General features: G+C 37.8%; 1 protein-coding gene across 1 annotated transcript in view; it reads right to left on the bottom strand.

The window, feature by feature from the left end:
- The window catches only part of LOC126759152 (DNA polymerase alpha subunit B), a 127684-nt gene that overhangs the window by 337 nt on the left and 106682 nt on the right, over positions 1-20665 (bottom strand). Inside the window, exons 3-7 of the mRNA XM_050473819.1 lie at positions 15752-15828; positions 3006-3318; positions 2387-2874; positions 286-489; positions 42-225 (exon numbers count right to left, since the gene is read on the bottom strand). Of these exons, the coding sequence (XP_050329776.1) occupies positions 42-225; positions 286-489; positions 2387-2874; positions 3006-3318; positions 15752-15828 (1266 nt within the window). The remainder of the gene's footprint in view (positions 1-41; positions 226-285; positions 490-2386; positions 2875-3005; positions 3319-15751; positions 15829-20665) is intronic.

Below are 20665 nucleotides of genomic sequence, written 5' to 3'. Positions count from 1 at the left end.
TCAAATCGACGCTTAGAACAAACTTGCTTTGCTATATTTACCCTTATGAAACACTTCTGATCACTCGGCAATAGAAGTATGTTCGGTATTTGCTCAATTTTGGCGTATCTTGCCGCCAAGAAGCTGTCAAAGCTGATCTCATCGCAGGCTGGCGGATGCAGCGGGTAAAAGGAACCTTGATTGAACAGATGATTGACGACGCGCTTTACCTTATCGCCTGCATTGCTGTAAGAAAATGTAACTTAAACTGTCAATTTATTAAAATATTAGTGTAATGGCACTTACAAGGCCAGCTCATTCGATATTATATGCTGCATTATGTCCGTGGAGGTCATTCCCACAACGATGCCATTTAAATCAATCATCGATGGATCGGGCAAGACATGCACATTGGGAAATGATTTTCGTAACGGTACCGAAATAGTGGGATAGACAGGATCGGCGTTGGCGTCCTTATGTGAAGTGACAATCAAAATCGTGGTCAAATTGCTGTTAAAATTTATAATACAAATTAAAAAAAAATCAAAATTAATACGCTTTAAAATTTAGTAACAAAAATAACTGAAAAACGAGAAAAAACATTAACCTCAATTGCTTCGAAACTACAATATTCTTGAAAAATACCAAAAATTCCATAGCAGAGCTTGATCTTGATCGATCAATTTATATGCCATCTATAGCTATAGTAGTCATCAATCTTTCAGTTAGTGGTCTCTCGACTGTCAAAGGACAATCTGGCATTGATGAAATGCACCGGTTCTTTACATACATACCTGAGTCCACTGAATGCTTGTTACTTATGGAAAGTCAAAGTGTTATATCACAGATTTTTATTTTCCTATAGTAAATATAATTAGCTCATATTAGAATATGAGGGTCAGAGATGGATGGCTTTCAATTGTTATTCAAACTTTTGCGTGGTTCGGTGGAACAAGTTTCCAAAAACCTGTTTAACATTGCTTTGGAGTCATTGTTGTATTGGATCCGTTCCTTAACTTTGTTTAAGAAAAAGCATTCGGATATAGTTCTACTTTTCTTTTTCGGAACGAAATTTAGAGTAAGTATAAAGCACAGATCACTTATATGGAGCCGTTCCATTGGATTCCAGGTATTTTCTTTCAATAGTATTCTAGGAACAGTGGCATATGGTTGCGACAAAGCAAGAAGATTCTTTAAAATATAACGTTTCGGACAATCAAGGATTCTTTCTGTGAACTCTCTATCTTTTAAAGTCCTGTCCGTCCTGTGCACAGATCGTCACATTTCTGAAAAGCTTAAACACTAGCTTATTCATGAACAGTCAGCAGAAATCCAATCGGACTTCGAATTATAGAGATAGTTTAGAATGGAGGAATCATTGGGATAGATGGTTTCTTGGCTCGAAAATGGGCTGGCGCAATCGGGGCTGGTACAGTGGGACCATGCACCAAACTATCAGTGCCTATGGTCATGTTTCCAAGCATTTTTCAAGCTAAGGAAATCAATAGTAGATTTGCAGATATTATTCTAGAGAAAACCTATCGTGCCATACTGCCTTTTTCAGTGATAGTCAAGCGGCACTTTAGGCAATCTCGATCGTTGAAATCAAATCATAAATGGTACTGGAGAACATGAAATTGATTGACGGGCTTGTCATAACCAATAAAACCAAGGCATTAGAACCGAAGCCGTTCTTCGCTGTAGACCCCACTACTACGAGAGGAGCTATGGGAAGAGGAAAGGCCTGGTAGTAATCGCTACTAGCAGCGAATGGCCGGGTTTCGTTAAGCAAATCAGTTCCTGGAAGAGTTCATTGCAAAATGGTTCATGCAATTAATTGCTCTTCCAGGGAACAGCAGGCTAAGGCTCATATCTGCACATATTACGATACTGTTGCATAGATCTATATTGATTCTGTGACCGAAGACAGAGACACTAGAGCACATACTTATTCATTGCCTCACAAACAGAAGAAGAATGCGTCAGGCTGTCGGAATAGGACTCAAGAGACCTTAGGTCGCCATATATTCCGCAACTTTTAATCTAATCTTTAGTATCAATATGTAAAATACAAACATATAAAGATTTAACAGGAAGAAACTGTGAAAAATGGATAAAGTCTATGACTGTCTTATGGTAGGTTTCTTCCCAGGCTAAAATAGTGTAATATAATCTTTTGTCAAACCAGAAATACATTTGGAGGATAACAACCAAGAAAACGTTTCCAAAATTGTAAGATTAAGGTGAAAATGTGTCGAATATTTGAATCTTGGAATTTCTCCCTTGATATTCTACCTAAACGTAATCTAAGTCATTGACCTTACTCGTACTGGGAATCACTTAATAATTAATGATTACTTACAGGTGTTTTTTGTAGGTAAATAAATATACAAACGTTATTACTCACCCAATAGCATCCACAATGCTTGTAATCATTTTCTCAAAGAAGGATTCAAATGACTCGGCCAGCGTAACATTTTCGGAGATTAACCTGTGTTCGGCATCCAGAAACGGTCCAGTCAATACTAGCACATCCGGTTTGTGCTCCTTTAAGTACGCAATCAAATCTTGCAATGGTTCATAAGCAAGATCATCGTCATGTGTATACGGACCGGCAACGATGACAAAACTCAATGGATCTGTAAGTTTGGGCGCTGTAGGTGGACTGAGTTGTCGCTCGGCTAACACCTCATCCACAATGAAAGTATCGCCTTTGGGATTTTTTCCCGACACGATCGCTATTTGCCCCGGAAAGACCGCTACCGATTTAGCTTTGGAGAAGTTCAAGCGTACAGTTAGGCAACGCGCCTCATCAGTACCGGCTAACATAGTCGAAGAAGGATCTAAGGGACCTTCGTGATCACAGCAAATAGTGCCAATTGTTTTCGTAATTTCCTATGTGGGTAAAAAATACATGTTGGATAATGTCTACTTAACAACACTAGACGGTAGAAAACAACGGGAACTGGCAGCACACGTACTCTCACCACTGTACGCCCACTCTATTTTTACACTCTACCACCTACCTGCGAATGGTTGTCCACTTGACTCAGCTCATAATTGTCCGCGTTTGCGCCAAACACCTTTTTACACAACTCTTTGCCGATGTGAAAAATGCGATCAGCTGCGATATCACACTTCTCGCGCAGACAGTCGTACATGTAATTGGATTTGGGCTCATCGAGCGTTGCACCGTTGTGGCACAGTAATTGTTTAATTTGGATTTTCGCTTGCTGAGTGGATGCCCATTTTGCTGTGCCGATAAGCGTAGGATTGCCAAATGTGTAAACTATCTTGCCGGAGCCGGCTATGGCACTATGGCTGCGTGGTGTGCCGGCGCTGTTGGGAAAAACATTCAAATATACATATTTGTAAGTATGTGTGTGCTATGATATCGGTGGGTAATGAATAACACAAGATTACCGTTATAATCGTAGTGGGTGTTTGAATTTAACGGAAAAAGGTGGTAAAATAAATATTTATTTGGTCATTGGCATGCTGGCTGGCGAACAAGGATTGGTGAATGGAACATGGCTTATGGATAGTTACACACATATGCTACCTTCGTGCATACATACATGTATATAAACGTATAAGTAAACATTAATGTCAGGTACATCTGTAACTAACACGTCGTTATGGATCTCTTTTTGCAAACTAAATCAGACAACATTCGTGAGAGAATACTCGTGGTTGGATTACAGTTTTTGAAAGTTAAGAGTTTGAGTTTTGTAAGTTTCGTTTTAGTAGTTGAGAAACTGTCTACAGTGTGTAATAAAAGTACTTTTACCACTGAACAAATGATAAATGAGATTAAAACAGTTTATTTATTATAATAGATAAAAACAGGAATGGTAGAAAGAGGTATTGCAATACTTTGATCCGGTTACTGCTTTGAAAAAACACAGAAACATCAAATTTAATGGGATATGTTTATTGTAATTCGAAAGAACATTTATTAGCGTTTATTTTTTGAAGATTATCTCTTTCAAATGTTGGCCGTGGCTACGTCTCAGATGGTCTATCCATTGAGTTCAATTTTCGTTGACTCGTTCGAGCATTTCGACTGGTAACTGGCGTATGCCACGCGTGATGTTTTACTAGGTCTGAATCAAAGCGGGATTATCCGCATAGACTTTAGACTTTACATATCCCCACGGGAAAAAGTCTAATTGTATGTATCACACTATTTTGGTGGCCCATCGACCGGCCCAATACATGAAATTATCTGCGCACCGAAGTGTTCTCTCAATAAATAAATTGATTGATGCGATGTATGGGAAGTGATGTCGTCTTGTTGAAACCAAATGTCGCCGAAATCACGAGCTCTATTTCAGGCATGACAAAGTCGGTTATCATGGCGCGATAACGGTCGCCATTGACGGTTACGTTTTTTGAAGAAATATGGAACGATGGTTCCACCGGCCCACAAACCACACCAAACCGTTATTTTTTTCTTTATGAAATGACAACTCTTGAATCTCTTCAGCTTGCTCTTCTTCCCAAATGTGGAAATTTTGCTTGTTTACATACCAAAGAGACTCAACGCTGCTGGCTTGGCTCTAAAACGTCGGATGTTCTTGGAACTTTTCAAGAGCCCATAGAGATGTCGCTTGGGAAGGTCGAGCGACTTCAGTTCTTGCTCAAACTATATTTTTCAATTAAAAATTTCGATTTAAAAAGCGCCAAATCGTTCCATACGTCAGTCCGAGTTGCTGCGAACGGCGCTGAATGGACTCTCCACGGTCTTCGTGTACACTCTTAGGTACAGCTGCTTTATTTTCTTCACTGCGTGCTGGACGTTATATATTCGGTCGAATGTCCCTCAATAACGAATGCCGGGTTTCAAGATGGGTTATGATGTTGCGAATAGTATGCTCACTAGGCCGATTATGAAGATCATGAGCGATCGAAATACATTTTTATAGAATTTGAATATTCGTAACAAAATTGAACGATTTATAAACGTTGTTCAGGCATAGGTATTTCTATGATGAAATGCCAAGCAATACTGAACAAAAATTACATAACAGCTTGACACGATTCACCCGTGTTTCTGACGGCCAGATCCCGAGAAAGGCAGTAATTGTTTGTATCTAAAAATTTAAAAGCCATAATAATTTTTAGTCATTAAAAAATTTTAGAGCAAAAATTAACATTTATTAGAGTCCAAATCCTGCTCAGAATCCTGAATTCGCTGTTCTTTGTGGAATGTGAGCACGAGCGGCACCCACTTTACACAGAGCTCTCTCATACCAAAATATTCATAACGATATCCCCAAATCCTTAATTCGATGGATTTTCGGCCATGTTGTTGAACTTCATTTTACGGTCATCCAAAATTATTGTTTGGATTTTTTTTTATCTTAACTACACTCCCTCAGCTGGCCAATTTCAACAAATACAGATTAATGAAGACCAGAAAGCTCACGAAGAGGTACTATTTATGATGTAATTAATTTTCCGGATCAAAAACTGAATATTTTTGAGGAATGCCATGTAAATAAGACCAGAGAAGCTACAACGCTTAAAGTTTCCCGGACTTTTTGAAGTTTCTTATCATACTTATGCTTTTTCTAATATAATAGTATCAAAATTGATATGATGTTGTTTTACAGCTTTTTTCGCGAGTCTTTTGGTAACACTCTTGAATTTTTTGTTACTTGGATAAACTATTGAAACTACAAGGTTTCTTCTGCTTTTGGCATTTTCACACATCGGTAAATATTTAGGGTTGTTACCAGCTTTCAATGAACGATCACTGGTGGGGTAAGAAATACCGAAACTAAGTAGAAATACCTTTTAACTTTATGTAATAATTTTAGTAATAAGGGTCCAAAAAGTTTTGCTAAAACTTGAGAAAGAGTCAAATCAGTTGTCCAACACCTGGAAAACTGGTACCAAAGTTTTGAAAAAATGGTCTTTCGTGAGGCATTTTGAAAATTATGAAATGATTTCTGAGTATGACTGGTATTCTGACATTTCCAGACTGGATAAGGAATAACTATTCATCAAACAAGCAGTCATCGCATTCGCTACTTGGCTTACACGTCACTCTTGACAGCCATAACTTTGAAGTCGTTGACACAACAACAATGTCGAATCAACCAACCAAAACAACACTGCGTCACTCTTGCCAACAAATGCTACTTTAAACTGAGTAAGCATTTGAAAAGTAAAGTCCTCTCTCGATGAAGAAAGACCAGGCTCTACAAGTCCAACTTCTGATGAGTCGGTGTTAGGAGTTTTGTTGTTGTATTCATGCTAAAAATCTCGTTGGGCGAAATAAAAGTTGTATAAATAAAAGTGAGGTGGAAACACCCAGTCACTTTCTCTGCCATTGTCCAGCCTTTGCAAGCCTGAAACATCTCGGTGAACCAAGAGACATTCATGCGACCGAAACTTATATTAGCCGTCCCAATAAATTTGCGGTTGGCTCAAAGCGCTTTGTGATGGTGTTATGACTATTTATATAGACGTTTTAAAGTTCAAGTGAGATTCTTGCTAGGATAGATGTCTTAACATAACCTAGCCTATAGTCCTTTGCGCTTTGGCAACGACGAAACCATCATTTCAATATTTTTTTTTTTTGAAAGTCTTTCGTAATATCTCTAGCTTGTACAGCTGGCCTCGGATTACATGCTTAACTTAAAAGAGCGGTTTCGGGTTTCAGAGCACATTTCGCTTAAACTAAAAAATGGAATCTATTTACATATATGTATATGTACCACATGTATATTTAGTGTTTGCAACTTTAAATCGAATTATCCATAAACTAGAGAGTAATTGGTCAGCCTAAAACAAAAACAAATTCCATAATTGTAATTGCATATTCGACAGCGTCTCAAATACTGACAGAAAACTCATTAACTGTGCATTTTAATTGAATAACGCTGCAGAAAATGTCATCGACGAAGGGAAAGAAACAAACAAACAAACAATCGAGAAATGCGCTGTCAGCCAAGTTGGCAACACAACAACAACAGCTAGCTAAAAGCAATTTGAAAAACAAAAAAAAAAAAAACAGCAAAAACAAAAAAGTCAAACAATATGCAGCGCAATGGTGGAAAGTTGCTAGCGCTGGCACCGTTTTTCAATTATTGCCCAAAAATGAAATCAAAGGAGAGACATAAAATTTGATCATTATTATCAACATTACAGCCAGTATCGCTCTAATCAAATTGCGAGGCAAAATTTTGTGCGCGTACTTTGCAAGTGACACACTCACGTATATATGTATGTATGTATGTATGTATGTCTATGCACGTGCATATGGATGACTTATGCATATACGTTTGTTGTTGTTTGGAAGAAGAAATGTCTGCCTTGGTATAAATAAGCCAAACAGAACTAAATTGGCACATGAAATGACAGCGACACGGCATAAGGCAAGCGAAGGAAAAAAATTAGGAAATCGACAAACGCCAGTGACCGCAGTCATCACCCCACACGAGCGTATGCAACATCAACCCAACGCCATCATCGCGCCGACCCCTTCAGTCAGTCAGTCATTGAGTCAGTTGGCCTGCCGAACTGTCTGTCTGTCTGTCTGTCCGTGCATACGTCCGCAAGTCCAGTAAAGTAGGCAAAGCTTTGCGCAAATGCCGCTTGCAAGTATCGTTATGGCCATTCGACGAACTCTTTTTCGCAATCCAATGCATTCGATGCAAAATTAAATAACAACAAAAACAATACAAGCCAAGCAAATGCATAGCTACAGCGAGTCAGCGTAAAAGGAGCCGAGAAATAAAGAAAATCTAACGTAACTATGACCTGTAGCAAAATGCCAGAAGCATAACCAAATGTTAGACGCCGCTGCCGTGCCGCCTTACACACACACCAACTACCACACACACATGCACGCCTGGATGCATATGCATAAGCCTAAGTAAGCTTACAAGCTCGTGTGTGGGTAAGTGGGTAGACGGTGCGGGTAACTGCAATGAGAAGCTCCAAACGTCAAGCGCCGCACGATGCATCACATTATGCAGAATAGAAAAATCATATAAAACATTATTGCCTTATGTGCCAAACGCGGCTGAGCGCGCGCGTCAAGATGTGGCCGGTCGCTTGGCGTAATCTATTGGCTGGTGATGGCGATCTGTGCTACACCACGGCGGCAGCGTAGTTTTGCGCAATTCCCAGAAGCGTGAGTTGCGACTTGGGGGAAAATGCATCGAAAAATAAAATTGGAAAAAAAGCAAGAAACCGAGGAAATAATACAAAATAATGAAAAACTGAAAATACGAATTTGTTTAGGGAAAGGCAGTTATTTTTTATTTTTATTGTTGATAAAGCGTAATGTGATGAAATAGTAACCTACTTTATAACTTGGGAACTAAAGTCTTTCGAAGTTTTGCATTATGTGGTAAACCACCGTTATTCACAATTTGTTGTTTATTTTCATTTTCAAAGGCCGCAATTAAATTTTACATTAATTTTTAATAGAAAATATTCAACAAAGTATAACTTCACATATGTACATACATATGTATGTAACAGTTGTTTGTTGCCACATAAAATAAAGTTGTATCGATGATCAGATTTTGTAGTGTATATCTCTATCCGTCCATCATAGCAACCGATAACAGTAGTTTACCGTTTCTGGGCTAATTTTGGGCGGCGCTCATCAGCATGTGTGGTGTACTAAGGTCCACTCCAACCATGACACTTAATGCCATTTTGAACATAGTGCTCATAGATATCGCCGGAAAGTGTATGACTATCAAACCGAACTCTGGTGGGTCTTTCTCTGTTCACATACCGGCGAGTGAGTTGTGTTTGGAGAGAAGTCATTGAGGGAGAGGGACAGTAAGTTGCTTTATGAATGAATAAAAGCTTGGGGATAGGTTGGTGGAGGGGTTTAGTGTCAGAAGCTCTCTATGGCAGAGTTTTCCAAGACGAGGTTTTAGCCATTAAGATAGCGGTAGATTTATTGCACCGAAGTACAACCTCCTTCAGAGAGTGACCAGTTACTCTGATAGCAGAGCAGCGATACTACCCTTGAACTCATTAACAGTGCGGTCGAGGAATACCTAATCTCATTAACAATGGCATCGAGTCACTTTGTCATAAGACTAGTATTCGTAAAAGCGCACAGCGGATTAGCTGGTATCTGTAAAGCTGATGAGCTAGCAAGAAAAGGCACCATAGCTCCGCTATCAGTGGAATGGCAGCGGGTGGGTACTCTCGTCTTTTCGTGTTTTCTATTATTAAATAGATAGCTGGGCTTCAGGGGATCTTTCCCAGTGCTCGGTCACTATCGGTACAAGCGCGGTCGTAAGATCCGCCCTCAGCAAGGCTGGCCTCTCCCTAGTTGTGGCCTACACACGTCCATGCTCTAAAGTTGGGAACCTCACCCGACGCTAACATCTCATCATTTCCTTCTTGACTATTGTTTGGGAACTCAAAGGTTAAACACGCATACCTTCAGATATCCCACTAAACTCGTGGGAATGGAAATTAGGAGCCTGTATAAATTAGTATTGGTCACCAACGCAGGAGCTTTACTTTTCTATGGCTTCACATATCACTACATATAGCAGTCCAAAAGGCGATCTCTGAATCGATCATCTAATCTAACCTAACCTGGGTTGCTAAAACCGAAAATGATAATAAAAATTTCCTAACGCTAAGAATTTTTTTTCAAAATTTGTATTTCTAAACAAATTGCGTTCGAGAAATAGATGTGAATGTTGGAAAAGGCATACGGTGATTAAGTTTTATCAAAACCAAAAGCGCGAATGGTGCAAAGACTTCAAAGACGGTCGACAGATCGTTGAAGACATACCTCGATCGAAGAGATAAAACAAAATTCGCAAAAGAAGCTGAAGGCCATCACAAAAAGTGTTCATGAAAATTGTTGCGAGGACTGGAAAAATCGTTGGCATAAGCGTATTATGTATGGTGGAGACTACTTTGAAGGCGACAAAATAAATATTAATAAATAATTAAATATTTTATTTCCGGGTACTTTTTTGTCACAGTGTATTTCACCGATGAATATTATAGACTAATAACCTGAAAGCAACTGTATAAAATGTTCATATACTGTGACAGTGTTTGAGTTAAGATTAGTATTCCAAACCAAAGATAGAAGAATAGAGATCCTGTGCGTGGCGATTTTTCAGTCAGATCAAAGAGTTTTCAGCTCACAAAGTGCCTAGGGCTACTTAATAGCTTCATCAGTAGAATGTTTACATACATATATGCAAATGCAAAAAGCTGTACTTGTTAGTTTTTAATAATATTTAAATAAAAATCAGCTACATTGATTTGTTCAGGGTTATATTTTTAGTTCACGTAAAACTACTTCATTGCCGCTGGTCAGTTTATGGACTACAAAATATTTAACGAGATATGTATTTGCATCGCATGTTTTCAAAATGTCATGTTATATGATTTATTTACATACTAATAAGTATTTTTGCCATTTAAAAAGTAATATTAAATATTTGTTATATTTTCTCGATGATAACTTGTTAAGACGGGGATTGAGCTTACTAGTTTAATTTACCACATACATAAGTATATTTGAAAAAAAAAAAATGTTATGGTATTATTACTAGAAATGGTAATTGAATATTTCTTATTTTTATTTTTAAGATTCTGGTTCCAACTAATCTGTTCCTCCACTCACAATGTTTGTTTTTTATGTTGCTCTCTTTTTACCATTTTGGCAGGGCACATGCTTAAGTAATCTTGTGAATTACTCATACATATGCATACATACATGAATGAACATGCAAATTTATGTATGCACTCATTGATTTATGAAATATTGCAAAAGCTTTCTGCAATTGCATATTTTTCATGATAACCCGAGGTGTTTGATGTCGATTTCATATTTGTAATGCTCATGCGGTTGCAATGGTACATAAGTGAAGAACAAGATTTATTACATAACCAGGCGTAAAACTAACTGTATGTTAATGCACAAATGAAGACAAAGATTTAGAAAAATTTTAGAAATTATGATAAAAAAATTTCAAATTTTGTATAAATAATTGAATTGTACAGTTTGAAAACTTTAAATAAATTGTGTTAAATCGAACTTTAATTTTTATGTAAAATTTAAAAATACATATAGTACTTCTAAATTTACCCCACTAAAATAATAACATATAATATTTTTTTTCTAATTCTTTTATTATAACCTGAGCAAGCTACTCAAGTTTGCCAAGAAGTTTGTAACAGCCAGAAGGAGGCGCCGGAGATCCCATAAAGCATACATATATTATCATCGAGGCGAACTGAGTCGAGCCATGTCCGTCTGCCCATCTCTATACACGCGAACTAGTCTTTTGGTTATTGAGATATCGATCTGAAATATAGTACACGTTCTGTTTTATTGAAAAGCTGCGCATTCGTTGAAACCGTCGATATCGGACCATTATGTTACAAAAGGTAAACTGACAAGTTCTCGACCTACCTTTGCTTCAAAATAGGCTTCAGTTTCGGCGACCCCCTCTTCATTCAATGAAATTTTGTTCCCAGCAAGATTTATTTTCTGCTATGGAACAAGTAATAGTCGCCGGGGACCAGATCTGGAAAATATGGTGGATGCGGAAGCAATTTGAAGCCCAATTCATGGATTTTTTCTATCGTTTTCATTGACTTGTGACACAGTGCATAGACTTGGTAAAACAGCACTTTCTTTTTCTTCAAATACGGCCGTCTTTCGGCGGTCTAATAATTCGATGCAGTAGTCGCTTTTGATGGTCCTTCCTTTTCAAGTTAGTCAATAAAAACAAGTAAGGAAGGGCTAAGTTCGGGTGTCACCGAACATTTTATACTCTCGCACGATAAAGTGATAATCGAGATTTCATTATCAGTCATTTACATATTTTTCAAATACCGTATTTGTGTAAAGTTTTATTCCGTTATCATCATTGGTTCCTAATGTATATATCGGGTGATTTTTTAAGAGCTTGATAACTTTTTTTTTAAAAAAACGCATAAAATTTGCAAAATCTCATCGGTTCTTTATTTGAAACGTTAGATTGGTTCATGACATTTTACTTTTTGAAGATAATTTCATTTAAATGTTGACCGCGGCTGCGTCTTGGGTGGTCCATTCGAAGAAGGCGTTTTTCCAACATTTCGGCCGGAATAGCCCATATTTTTCGAAATGTCATCTTCCAAAGCTGGAATAGTTGCAGGCTTATTTCTGTAGACTTTAGACTATTTTTTGTGGGGCTACGTCAAGTCTAAAGTCTACAGAATTTCATTGAAATCGGTTGAAATTGCCCAAAATTGGACTTTCCGAATGGACTTCAAAAAGTAAATGTCATGAGATATGGATTTTGGTCAAGCTCTTAAAAAATCACCCGATAAGTTGGCATCAGATGGAATTCAAAAAAGCGTTATATTGGAAGAAGGCGTGGTTGTGAACCGATTTCACCCATATTTTGTACATGTCATCAGGGTGTTAAGAAAATATTACATACCGAATTTCATTGAAATCGGTCTAGTAGTTCCCGAGATATGATTTTTGGTCCATAAGTGGGCGACGCCACGCCCATTTTCAATTTTTAAAAAATTTTAAAAAATTTAGTGTTTCTGACGTTTTTTGTTAGTCCGTTAACGCACTTTTAGTGATTTTCAACATAACCTTTGTATGGGAGGTGGGCGTGGTTATTATCCGATTTCTTCCATTTTTGAACTATATATGGAAATGCCTGAAGAAAACGACTCTATAGAATTTGGTTGACATAGCTATAGTAGTTTCCGAGATATGTACAAAAAACTTAGTAGGGGGCGGGGCATGCCCACTTTTCCAAAAAAAACGTCCAAATTACTTCCAACTAATGCGATCCTTTGTGCCAAATTTCACTTTAATATCTTTATTTATGGCTTAGTTATGACACTTTATAGGTTTTCGGTTTCCGTCATTTTGTGGGCGTGGCAGTTGGCCGATTTTGCCCATCTTCGAACTTAACCTTCTTATGGAGCCAAGAAGTTTAAGTTTTCCAAACAAGTTTCATCATGATATCTCAATTTTTACTCAAGTTACAGCTTGCACGGACGGACGGACGGACAGACGGACGGACAGACGGACGGACGGACAGACAGACATCCGGATTTCAACTCTACTCGTCACCCTGATTACTTTGGTATACATACTTATATAACTCTATATCTGACTCTTTTAGTTTTAGGACTTACAAACAACCGTTATGTGAACAAAACTATAATACTCTCCTTAGCAACTTTGTTGCGAGAGTATAAATATTCCACGTGTATCCCAAAATACAGACGCCATAACCTTGCCAGCCGATTGTTGCGTTTTTCCATGCTTTGGAGCGAGTTCATCGTGTGCAGTCCACTCGGATGACTGTCGATTCGACTTCGGACTGAAATGATGGAGCCAAGTTTCATCCATTGTCACATATCGATGCAAAAACTTGTGTTTGTTATGCTTTAACATCTCCGAATCATCAAAACGTCGTTGGTTTTGGTTAAAAGTGAGGTCGCGCGTCATCCACTTTGCACAGAGCTTTCTTATACCCAAATATTCTTGAATGACAGCATGTACACGTCCAGTTAAAATCTTTAGAGTGCCTGCTATCTGGAACAACTTCACTTTACGGCTATCCAAAATAATTTTGTGGACTTTTTTGATGTTTTCGTCGGTAACAACCACTTTTGGGTGTCCGTCGCGATCACTATCTTCGGTGCTCATTTCACCAATTCTAAACTCAGTATACCCATCCTTGATGCTTGGTTTTCCTGTGACAGTGTCCGGAAGCTCGTCATAAAGCCAAGTTTTTGCTTCACATGTACTTTTATCTTTTAAAATGCAATATTTTATCAACACGCGAGATTCCTTTTTATCCATTTTTCACAATAACATAAGTTGCTTCATACAAAATGATATAATTCGCAAACTAATGATCCGACCAAGCTTATATACGCAGCACTACAGCAAAATATTATCATAATTGAGATACAAGATGTATCGTTGGCTCAGGACTTGGACTTCTACAGACTCTTTTGGGCAAGACCTGAATATATCGTGTTAAGAAATTCCGACAAAACTCAAACGTCACTTTTAACATTAACAGCATTTTTTCCATCAAAAAATAGTGTTTCATTGATACCAGAAATTTCCTTTTATTAGTTTTTTTTTCAAAATACCACAAATTGCCTTAATGAAAAAAGGTGTGGTATATCTCACAAACTAATTGTCTGACAGCTAATAAATTTATTTGTATATTTTGAAAGATAGTTCGAACTACGGGGCATACTATGCATTTTAATGATGATCCCAAATAGAAATGATATGAACTTTTCGACATAGCTGGGATTTACACGTATGTACCATACATACGCCACTAAAATTTAAACTTCCACTATCCTTATTATGGCCACAGTAACTTTATGTCAGCGAGTTTGCTTCATCTATAGTTGACCGTACTTCCGTAGCTTCAGTCTTGTAATTGGCTCTTTTATTCATAAATCTATATCCTCTGGATATTCACTTATTAAGATTTATTATGATTGTTTGTTTTTATTTACATTTGCGTATTTATTCGTTTTCATATGTGTGCATTAAGGTGCCTCGACTTTTGCTGAACAAATAATGTTTCATTTTAAATATCACTCAGTAAATTTGCTCGTCTATACCGACGGGTCCAAAATGGGGTGCGGAGTAGAGACGGATGTATCTCTCGAAATATCTCTCTCCGACTACTAAACTCAGCCAGCATCTTCCAAGCGACAATACTAGGTATAGAAAGGGTCGTTCCCACGACGGTTAGGTCTATGTAACAGGAACGGACCCGGATTTTTATCCGGCCAAGGTCAGTCAACTTAGGGGATTTCTGCCGCTACAACAACAACTACAAGTCATGTGGTGTTTTACTGAATAATTCTTGAAAAATGCTGGCCTTGTCGACCATACTTATTAATTCCAGCGTAGTTAACAATCGCACGAAGACTTTCAGCTTAGTGGCAGGTCAACTCTACTTATCTTTAATTTGGGTTCCCGGCCGTAGTAATATATTCGGTAACGAAAAAGCAGATGAGTTGGCCAAAGTAGGAGCATCTTTAGATGAATTCGTAGCGGAGTCAATATGATGTCCGCTGGGAGCGATCCAAAAAGAGCATTTTACTCACTTTGAACAAATAGTTCTATGCAGATGGAAATCAATAACCAACTGCAAGATAAGGAAGCTGATATGGCCCAAGTATGATAACACTAGAACCAAGGAATCTCTGTGAATGCCCAGCTCTCACAAAAACTAGACTGCGAATACTTAGTTTCATTGAGAGCACGAAATAGTTTGAGTGCAAAGATGAAACGAGATAGCAAAATTATAGGGGTCCGACGAGAGTGCATCAAAATGGCGCACTCAGCGCTTACTGAAGCCAAAGGTATTCATTCATACCTACCAACCTACTCTCCCGCCAAGAAGAATTGATAAGAGTTATTCCGCAAATAGGGAGTCGAGGGAGTATATCAGCTGTGCTGTTAGACCTTTGTTAGACCATTTGAGAAATATATTGCCATTTTAATAAATAAATAAAATTTTTAGATAAAAGCAAAAAACAAATTCTTAGTATTTTTGGGCAGGTTTCCAGCTTTCTTTTCTTTCAAATTTAAAGCGATCCAGTCTAATAGAACTAACCATATATGCAACGAATTACATATTAAACGAATAATTTCTGAAAAACTCCATGTTTACGAGCATGTTAACAACTACATGTATACCATACATACATATGTACATTTATTCAATAGTTATGCTTTATAGCATTGCTTACTTACATGGGCGAGTAACTAGCCGGACTGAAGAGTAGTGCATCACCGTGGCGAGCAGGTGTTCTTGCCAAAGCGTTTCTAGCCTGAAAGCATAATTCAAAGAGGAAACAATAACTTTAGAATATGATTTCAAATACAAATAAGAAGCATATACATATACACATACATAAATATAAGTATTAGGTAGGTGTGTATTAGCAGAGGATAACCGCCATTTATTTATATACAGAAAAAAAATCAAATATGCAGAGTTGCAGCTGCTGCAGAATATGTTAAAGAAAGATGCTTATTTGTATAAAGTCAATAACATTTACGTGATGTCTTTAGAGAATCAGTCAAAAGATACTTATAAAGAATACATATTTAGTGATTTTGTAACTTAACTTTTAGTATTAAGGGGCGCATATGGTGTAACACCAATTGTTTTAAACCTTTAAGGGTACAGTTACATATATTTTAAGAAATATTTGAAGATTTTTTTTTCGAATAACAAATTTAAAAAAAATGTGTGTTTGCTAAGTTGGCAGGAATGTCCTTAATTACTATGCCAATTATTAGGGCGATCTGTCAACCAGTTACAGTACACCTCAGTGATGCGTTGCGAGAGGAGAGCGCGACATCTTTCGCGAGTTCCTTCAATTGATTTTGGTGGATATTTTGTGTATGAAACGCGTTCATGTGCGACTCGTCCCGATACAGCTGATTTTTTTTTTTTCAAAAAGAGTACCGTAAACAGGTCTCTTTGGACATGCTTGATCGTACCAATCCACTACTCATGGAGAGCATTATAAATGCCGATGATATGTGTGTTTATGAGTTTGACGTGTAAAGAAGTCAACAAACATCGGAATGGAACCCGTTTTCACTCGATCTAAGATGAAAAGAAGACTGGAAAAATCCGTGGAATAATTGCATCACATATGGTGGGGATTACTTTGAAGGTGAAATAAATATTGATGAAAAACTAAATATTTTGCCTTTTATTTACAATATCCGAGTACTTTTTTGTCACAATGTATGTATGTAGTCATAAATGATGGCAAAACACTGCTTAGACTTTTTGCCAAATTAGCTGGTACATAAAAAATGAAAAATTACTTAAAGAGCTTTTAAAATAATTGAAGCTTTTATTTGAAATGATGCGTGTGTACATATGTATGTATGTCACAGTGTGTCGCGCAGTGCTAAATTGATATTTATTTTCTTATTAGTTTAGCGATTAATCAACACACTCTTTAATTTACTGTTGAAAACACTGTAATAAATCATAATTCTCAGATGTCTAAATGCCGATACATAAACGCAATGCTTGCAACTTAGTCGCACCAACACGCACAGCATACAACGTACTCAAGAGCTCGTGTAAATCCGCTAATGAAACCCAAAGGAAGCCATTAACGTTTAACAGTGAAAAATATCAACTGAAAAGTGAATGAAATGGCCGAAACTGCATGTTGCCGTTGTCGCCGTTGTTGGCGCAGCCCAAGTGTGAGAGATTGTCGCAGATTAAATTAAACATAGTACTAGTGGTGCTGTAGTTACTACCATACTTACAAAACGCCTGAGAATAAAACGCGAAATGCCAAATAAATGCATAAATAAAACAAACCCCAACACCAGGTGAGCAACCAAACAACTACCAAATCACTAACTAAGCAGCACACGATACAAAAACAAAAAAAAAAAACAGAACAATAGCAACAACATCAAACGAATCATAAACAAACACCAATATGGAGATCGATATGTTGCAGCAACATGACAGTGCAGCACAGCAACATGCGAGTGGGTAGTGTGGAAATAGCAGTTGTGGTGATTACTGTTGTTCGCGCACAAAATTTTACGGCGTTGCCGTTAAAATACGAGTGAGCAGAATTAAAAAAGTAGACTACAATGAAATAAAATTAAATGATAAACATACATACATATAAAGAAAATGGTATAAATGAGAAGTATGGCCCATAAAGGAGCGGACGCACTTGTTATTGCTGATGTTGTGTACGCACACATACTCACCGATGCCAACACCATTACATACATACATACACGCTCACTATGCCGTATGTGAGTAGAAGTAGAAGAAACCTGGAGATTTCGCTTTTGTTGTTTTGTCTTCAGCTCTGATTGGCATCACCTGCCAGCAAGCCAGCTGCGGTACTAGCTCGTGCAGGGTCTCTGCACCATAACACTTTGAGGTTACTTTACGGCTACCACACTGTGGTTGCTTCCTGTATTGCGCGTTGTAAATATGTTTGTAAGTATGGATGTATGTACATACTCGTATTATATACAAATATGTATGTTTGTAGCGGTGATGTGCGTGCAGACATATCGATGTTGGTATGTATTTATAGGTACATACATACTTATATGCATGTCGTGCAGTCCTAACATTCTGCTGCAATCGTTACAGATGTCATCGTCACTGTCCTGGTTTGAGACCAGCACAAATGCGTCTTGAAATGTTTTTAGGCTTTGTGAAAATTGTTAGATCGAAAGATATTTGCTCCCGCACTTGGTTAAGTGTCAAATAGAAATGTTAGTGTGTGTTCATATGTTTATGCTTATGTTGATATGCATATTATATGTATAGGTTCTTACCCAGAAAACTTTTTTTTTTTAATTTTTTGAATATCTGTTTTTTATACTTAGGCAAGAAACATCTTATTTATTATTGGCCGAACTTCGCCTAGGAGCTGCTTCCTATTGAAAGAACCACTTTAACTTTAAACGCGTTCTTCAAATTAACCGATTACTATTAAATTTTTCTGCATGTTTACACATGAAAGAACATGTGGCTTGAAGATGTAAAAGCCTCTTACATAGTTCTCCATATTATTAAGTAACAGAATTTTCCTCAAAAAAAATTTTTTTTGGTATGCAAAAACTAGATTTTCAATCAGATGGGATGGAGCCATCTGTAGAAGTTTACGCAAGTGAGAAAAGTTCTCTGAGCGCCATTTACTTGGGAATGGCTAGAAACGATTATTTTACGGTTTGGAGCCTGTCACGTAAAAAAACTGGCAATGAAAAGAAGAAAACAGCCTCGAATGGGTCTGCCATTTTTGATGACGACCCCTGCAAACGTGTTAAGGATTACGATTTAAGGGCATTCACCTGGAAGGTCCTATAACTTAATTGGGAATAGGCCGCTGCCAAGCTAGTCTATGTTCTCGTTAGAGTAAAGGCCGACATCGCCGCCGTCCAAGAAATACGATGGAGGGGACAAGGGCTGAGACGAGTAGTAAAGCAAAATTCAGTGTGGGAGAAGGACGATGTGACCAAAGATGTCTTCTGTGAGCGCTTGGCGACTTTAACGCCAGGGTGGGCAAAAAAGGTTTCTTTGGCACAACGGTCGGTAAATTCAGCCTCCATGATGAAACATCACCAATGGATTGAGGCTGATCGACATCGCCGGGGGCCGAAATATGGTTATCTGTAGTACTATATTCCAGCATAGAAAAGTTCATCAAGCTATCTGGCTGGGTTCTGATCGAAACCCCACTAACCTGATCGATTATGTTGTGATAGACGAAAGACACGTCCATCCAGCTCTGAAGGTGTTCACATTACCCATCGGGGGAAGCAGAGGAAGAAGAAAATCTCCATTCCGTTGGAAAGACTAGGTGAAGAAGGACGTGGCTACACTTGGAATCTCCAATTGATGTGAAACACGCTGTTGTAAACTCGGCTATAACCGCGTAAGCCGTGTCTACGCCAGTAAAGAAGAAGTAATTCTACCAACACTACTTCTAGTCGAGAATTTATTTTTTTAGGTTTCATCCACGAAGAAGGTTGAAATCTCTGCAGCACTGGAGTACCAGCCTTGCGCTAATATGGTCTCTAAGCCATTCGCGCTTAGCCGCTTCTTTTTTTATTATTTCTGTTGTATTTTAAGTAATAAGTTGCTAAAAACGATAAAAAAAAATAACTTCAAAGATCAAAACCTTCCTAAAATTTAATTTTTTAATAAATATTGGCTATTAAAATATTACTCAGAATGTATTTGGACACAAGCGACCTAGGGGGAATCGGTTCCAATCAAATGAAAAAATCTAAAATTTTTGGAAAAATTTAACAGCAGCGTGTCAAGTTTCCGGTTGATTACTAAAGTAATGTTAATTTAGTAAATTTTATATAAAGTTTCATTAAAAAACGACCATTCCTAATTGTGACTTGCTTGGCAGCAATTTTCTTTGCTTAGCATTTGTGTTGAGAATTTTATTAGAAAATATAAGTTTAAATTGAATTAAAAAAGAAGAAAATAACAAATTCGAAATGTCCAACCAGCATATGTTGTTACCAAATTACAACAACAAACAGAAGCAAATGCACACAGCTAGCTTTGCAACGGGCTACTGTTGCCACTTGCACTTTGCCAACCCAATAGAATTCCCAACACAACACACCATTTCCACCGCTTAACGATATGTGTAAATTCAGCGGAAACGCTCGCACACTCAGCTACAAACATATGCACACCGGTATTTGCTAGGAGGCTCCGCTGCTCTTTACGACCCAACATAACAACGCCTAACGCATTGTGCGGAAATTTACTTGCAATCTTGATTTTTTATTTAATTTTATTTTCAGAATTTAAGAAATTTGTTTTACTTTTATCTAACGCTTAGTAATCTGGCAGGTAGTTAACAGCAACCGGCGACAGTCGAACAGGTGGAATTTTAAACCCCAACTACCTATGATATACTTGCCACGGCAACGCTCTGCTTACCGTTAGTGCATTTGTCGATACTTTTGTAGTCATTTATATGTATTTACTCGTAAATAAACACCTAAAACGCGCTGCACATAGTGCAGTCTATTCGCTCCTTATCGTTTGCTCTTCGTCAGTGCGTGGCACAACGAAAGGTGGCAAACAAAAAAATTGCCTTCACTGTGGGAAATGCACGGACGCATGCG

This window comes from Bactrocera neohumeralis, chromosome 2 (assembly GCF_024586455.1).
Source record: "Bactrocera neohumeralis isolate Rockhampton chromosome 2, APGP_CSIRO_Bneo_wtdbg2-racon-allhic-juicebox.fasta_v2, whole genome shotgun sequence".
NCBI lineage: Eukaryota > Metazoa > Arthropoda > Insecta > Diptera > Tephritidae > Bactrocera > Bactrocera neohumeralis.
This window is presented reverse-complemented; position numbering and strand designations above follow the sequence as displayed.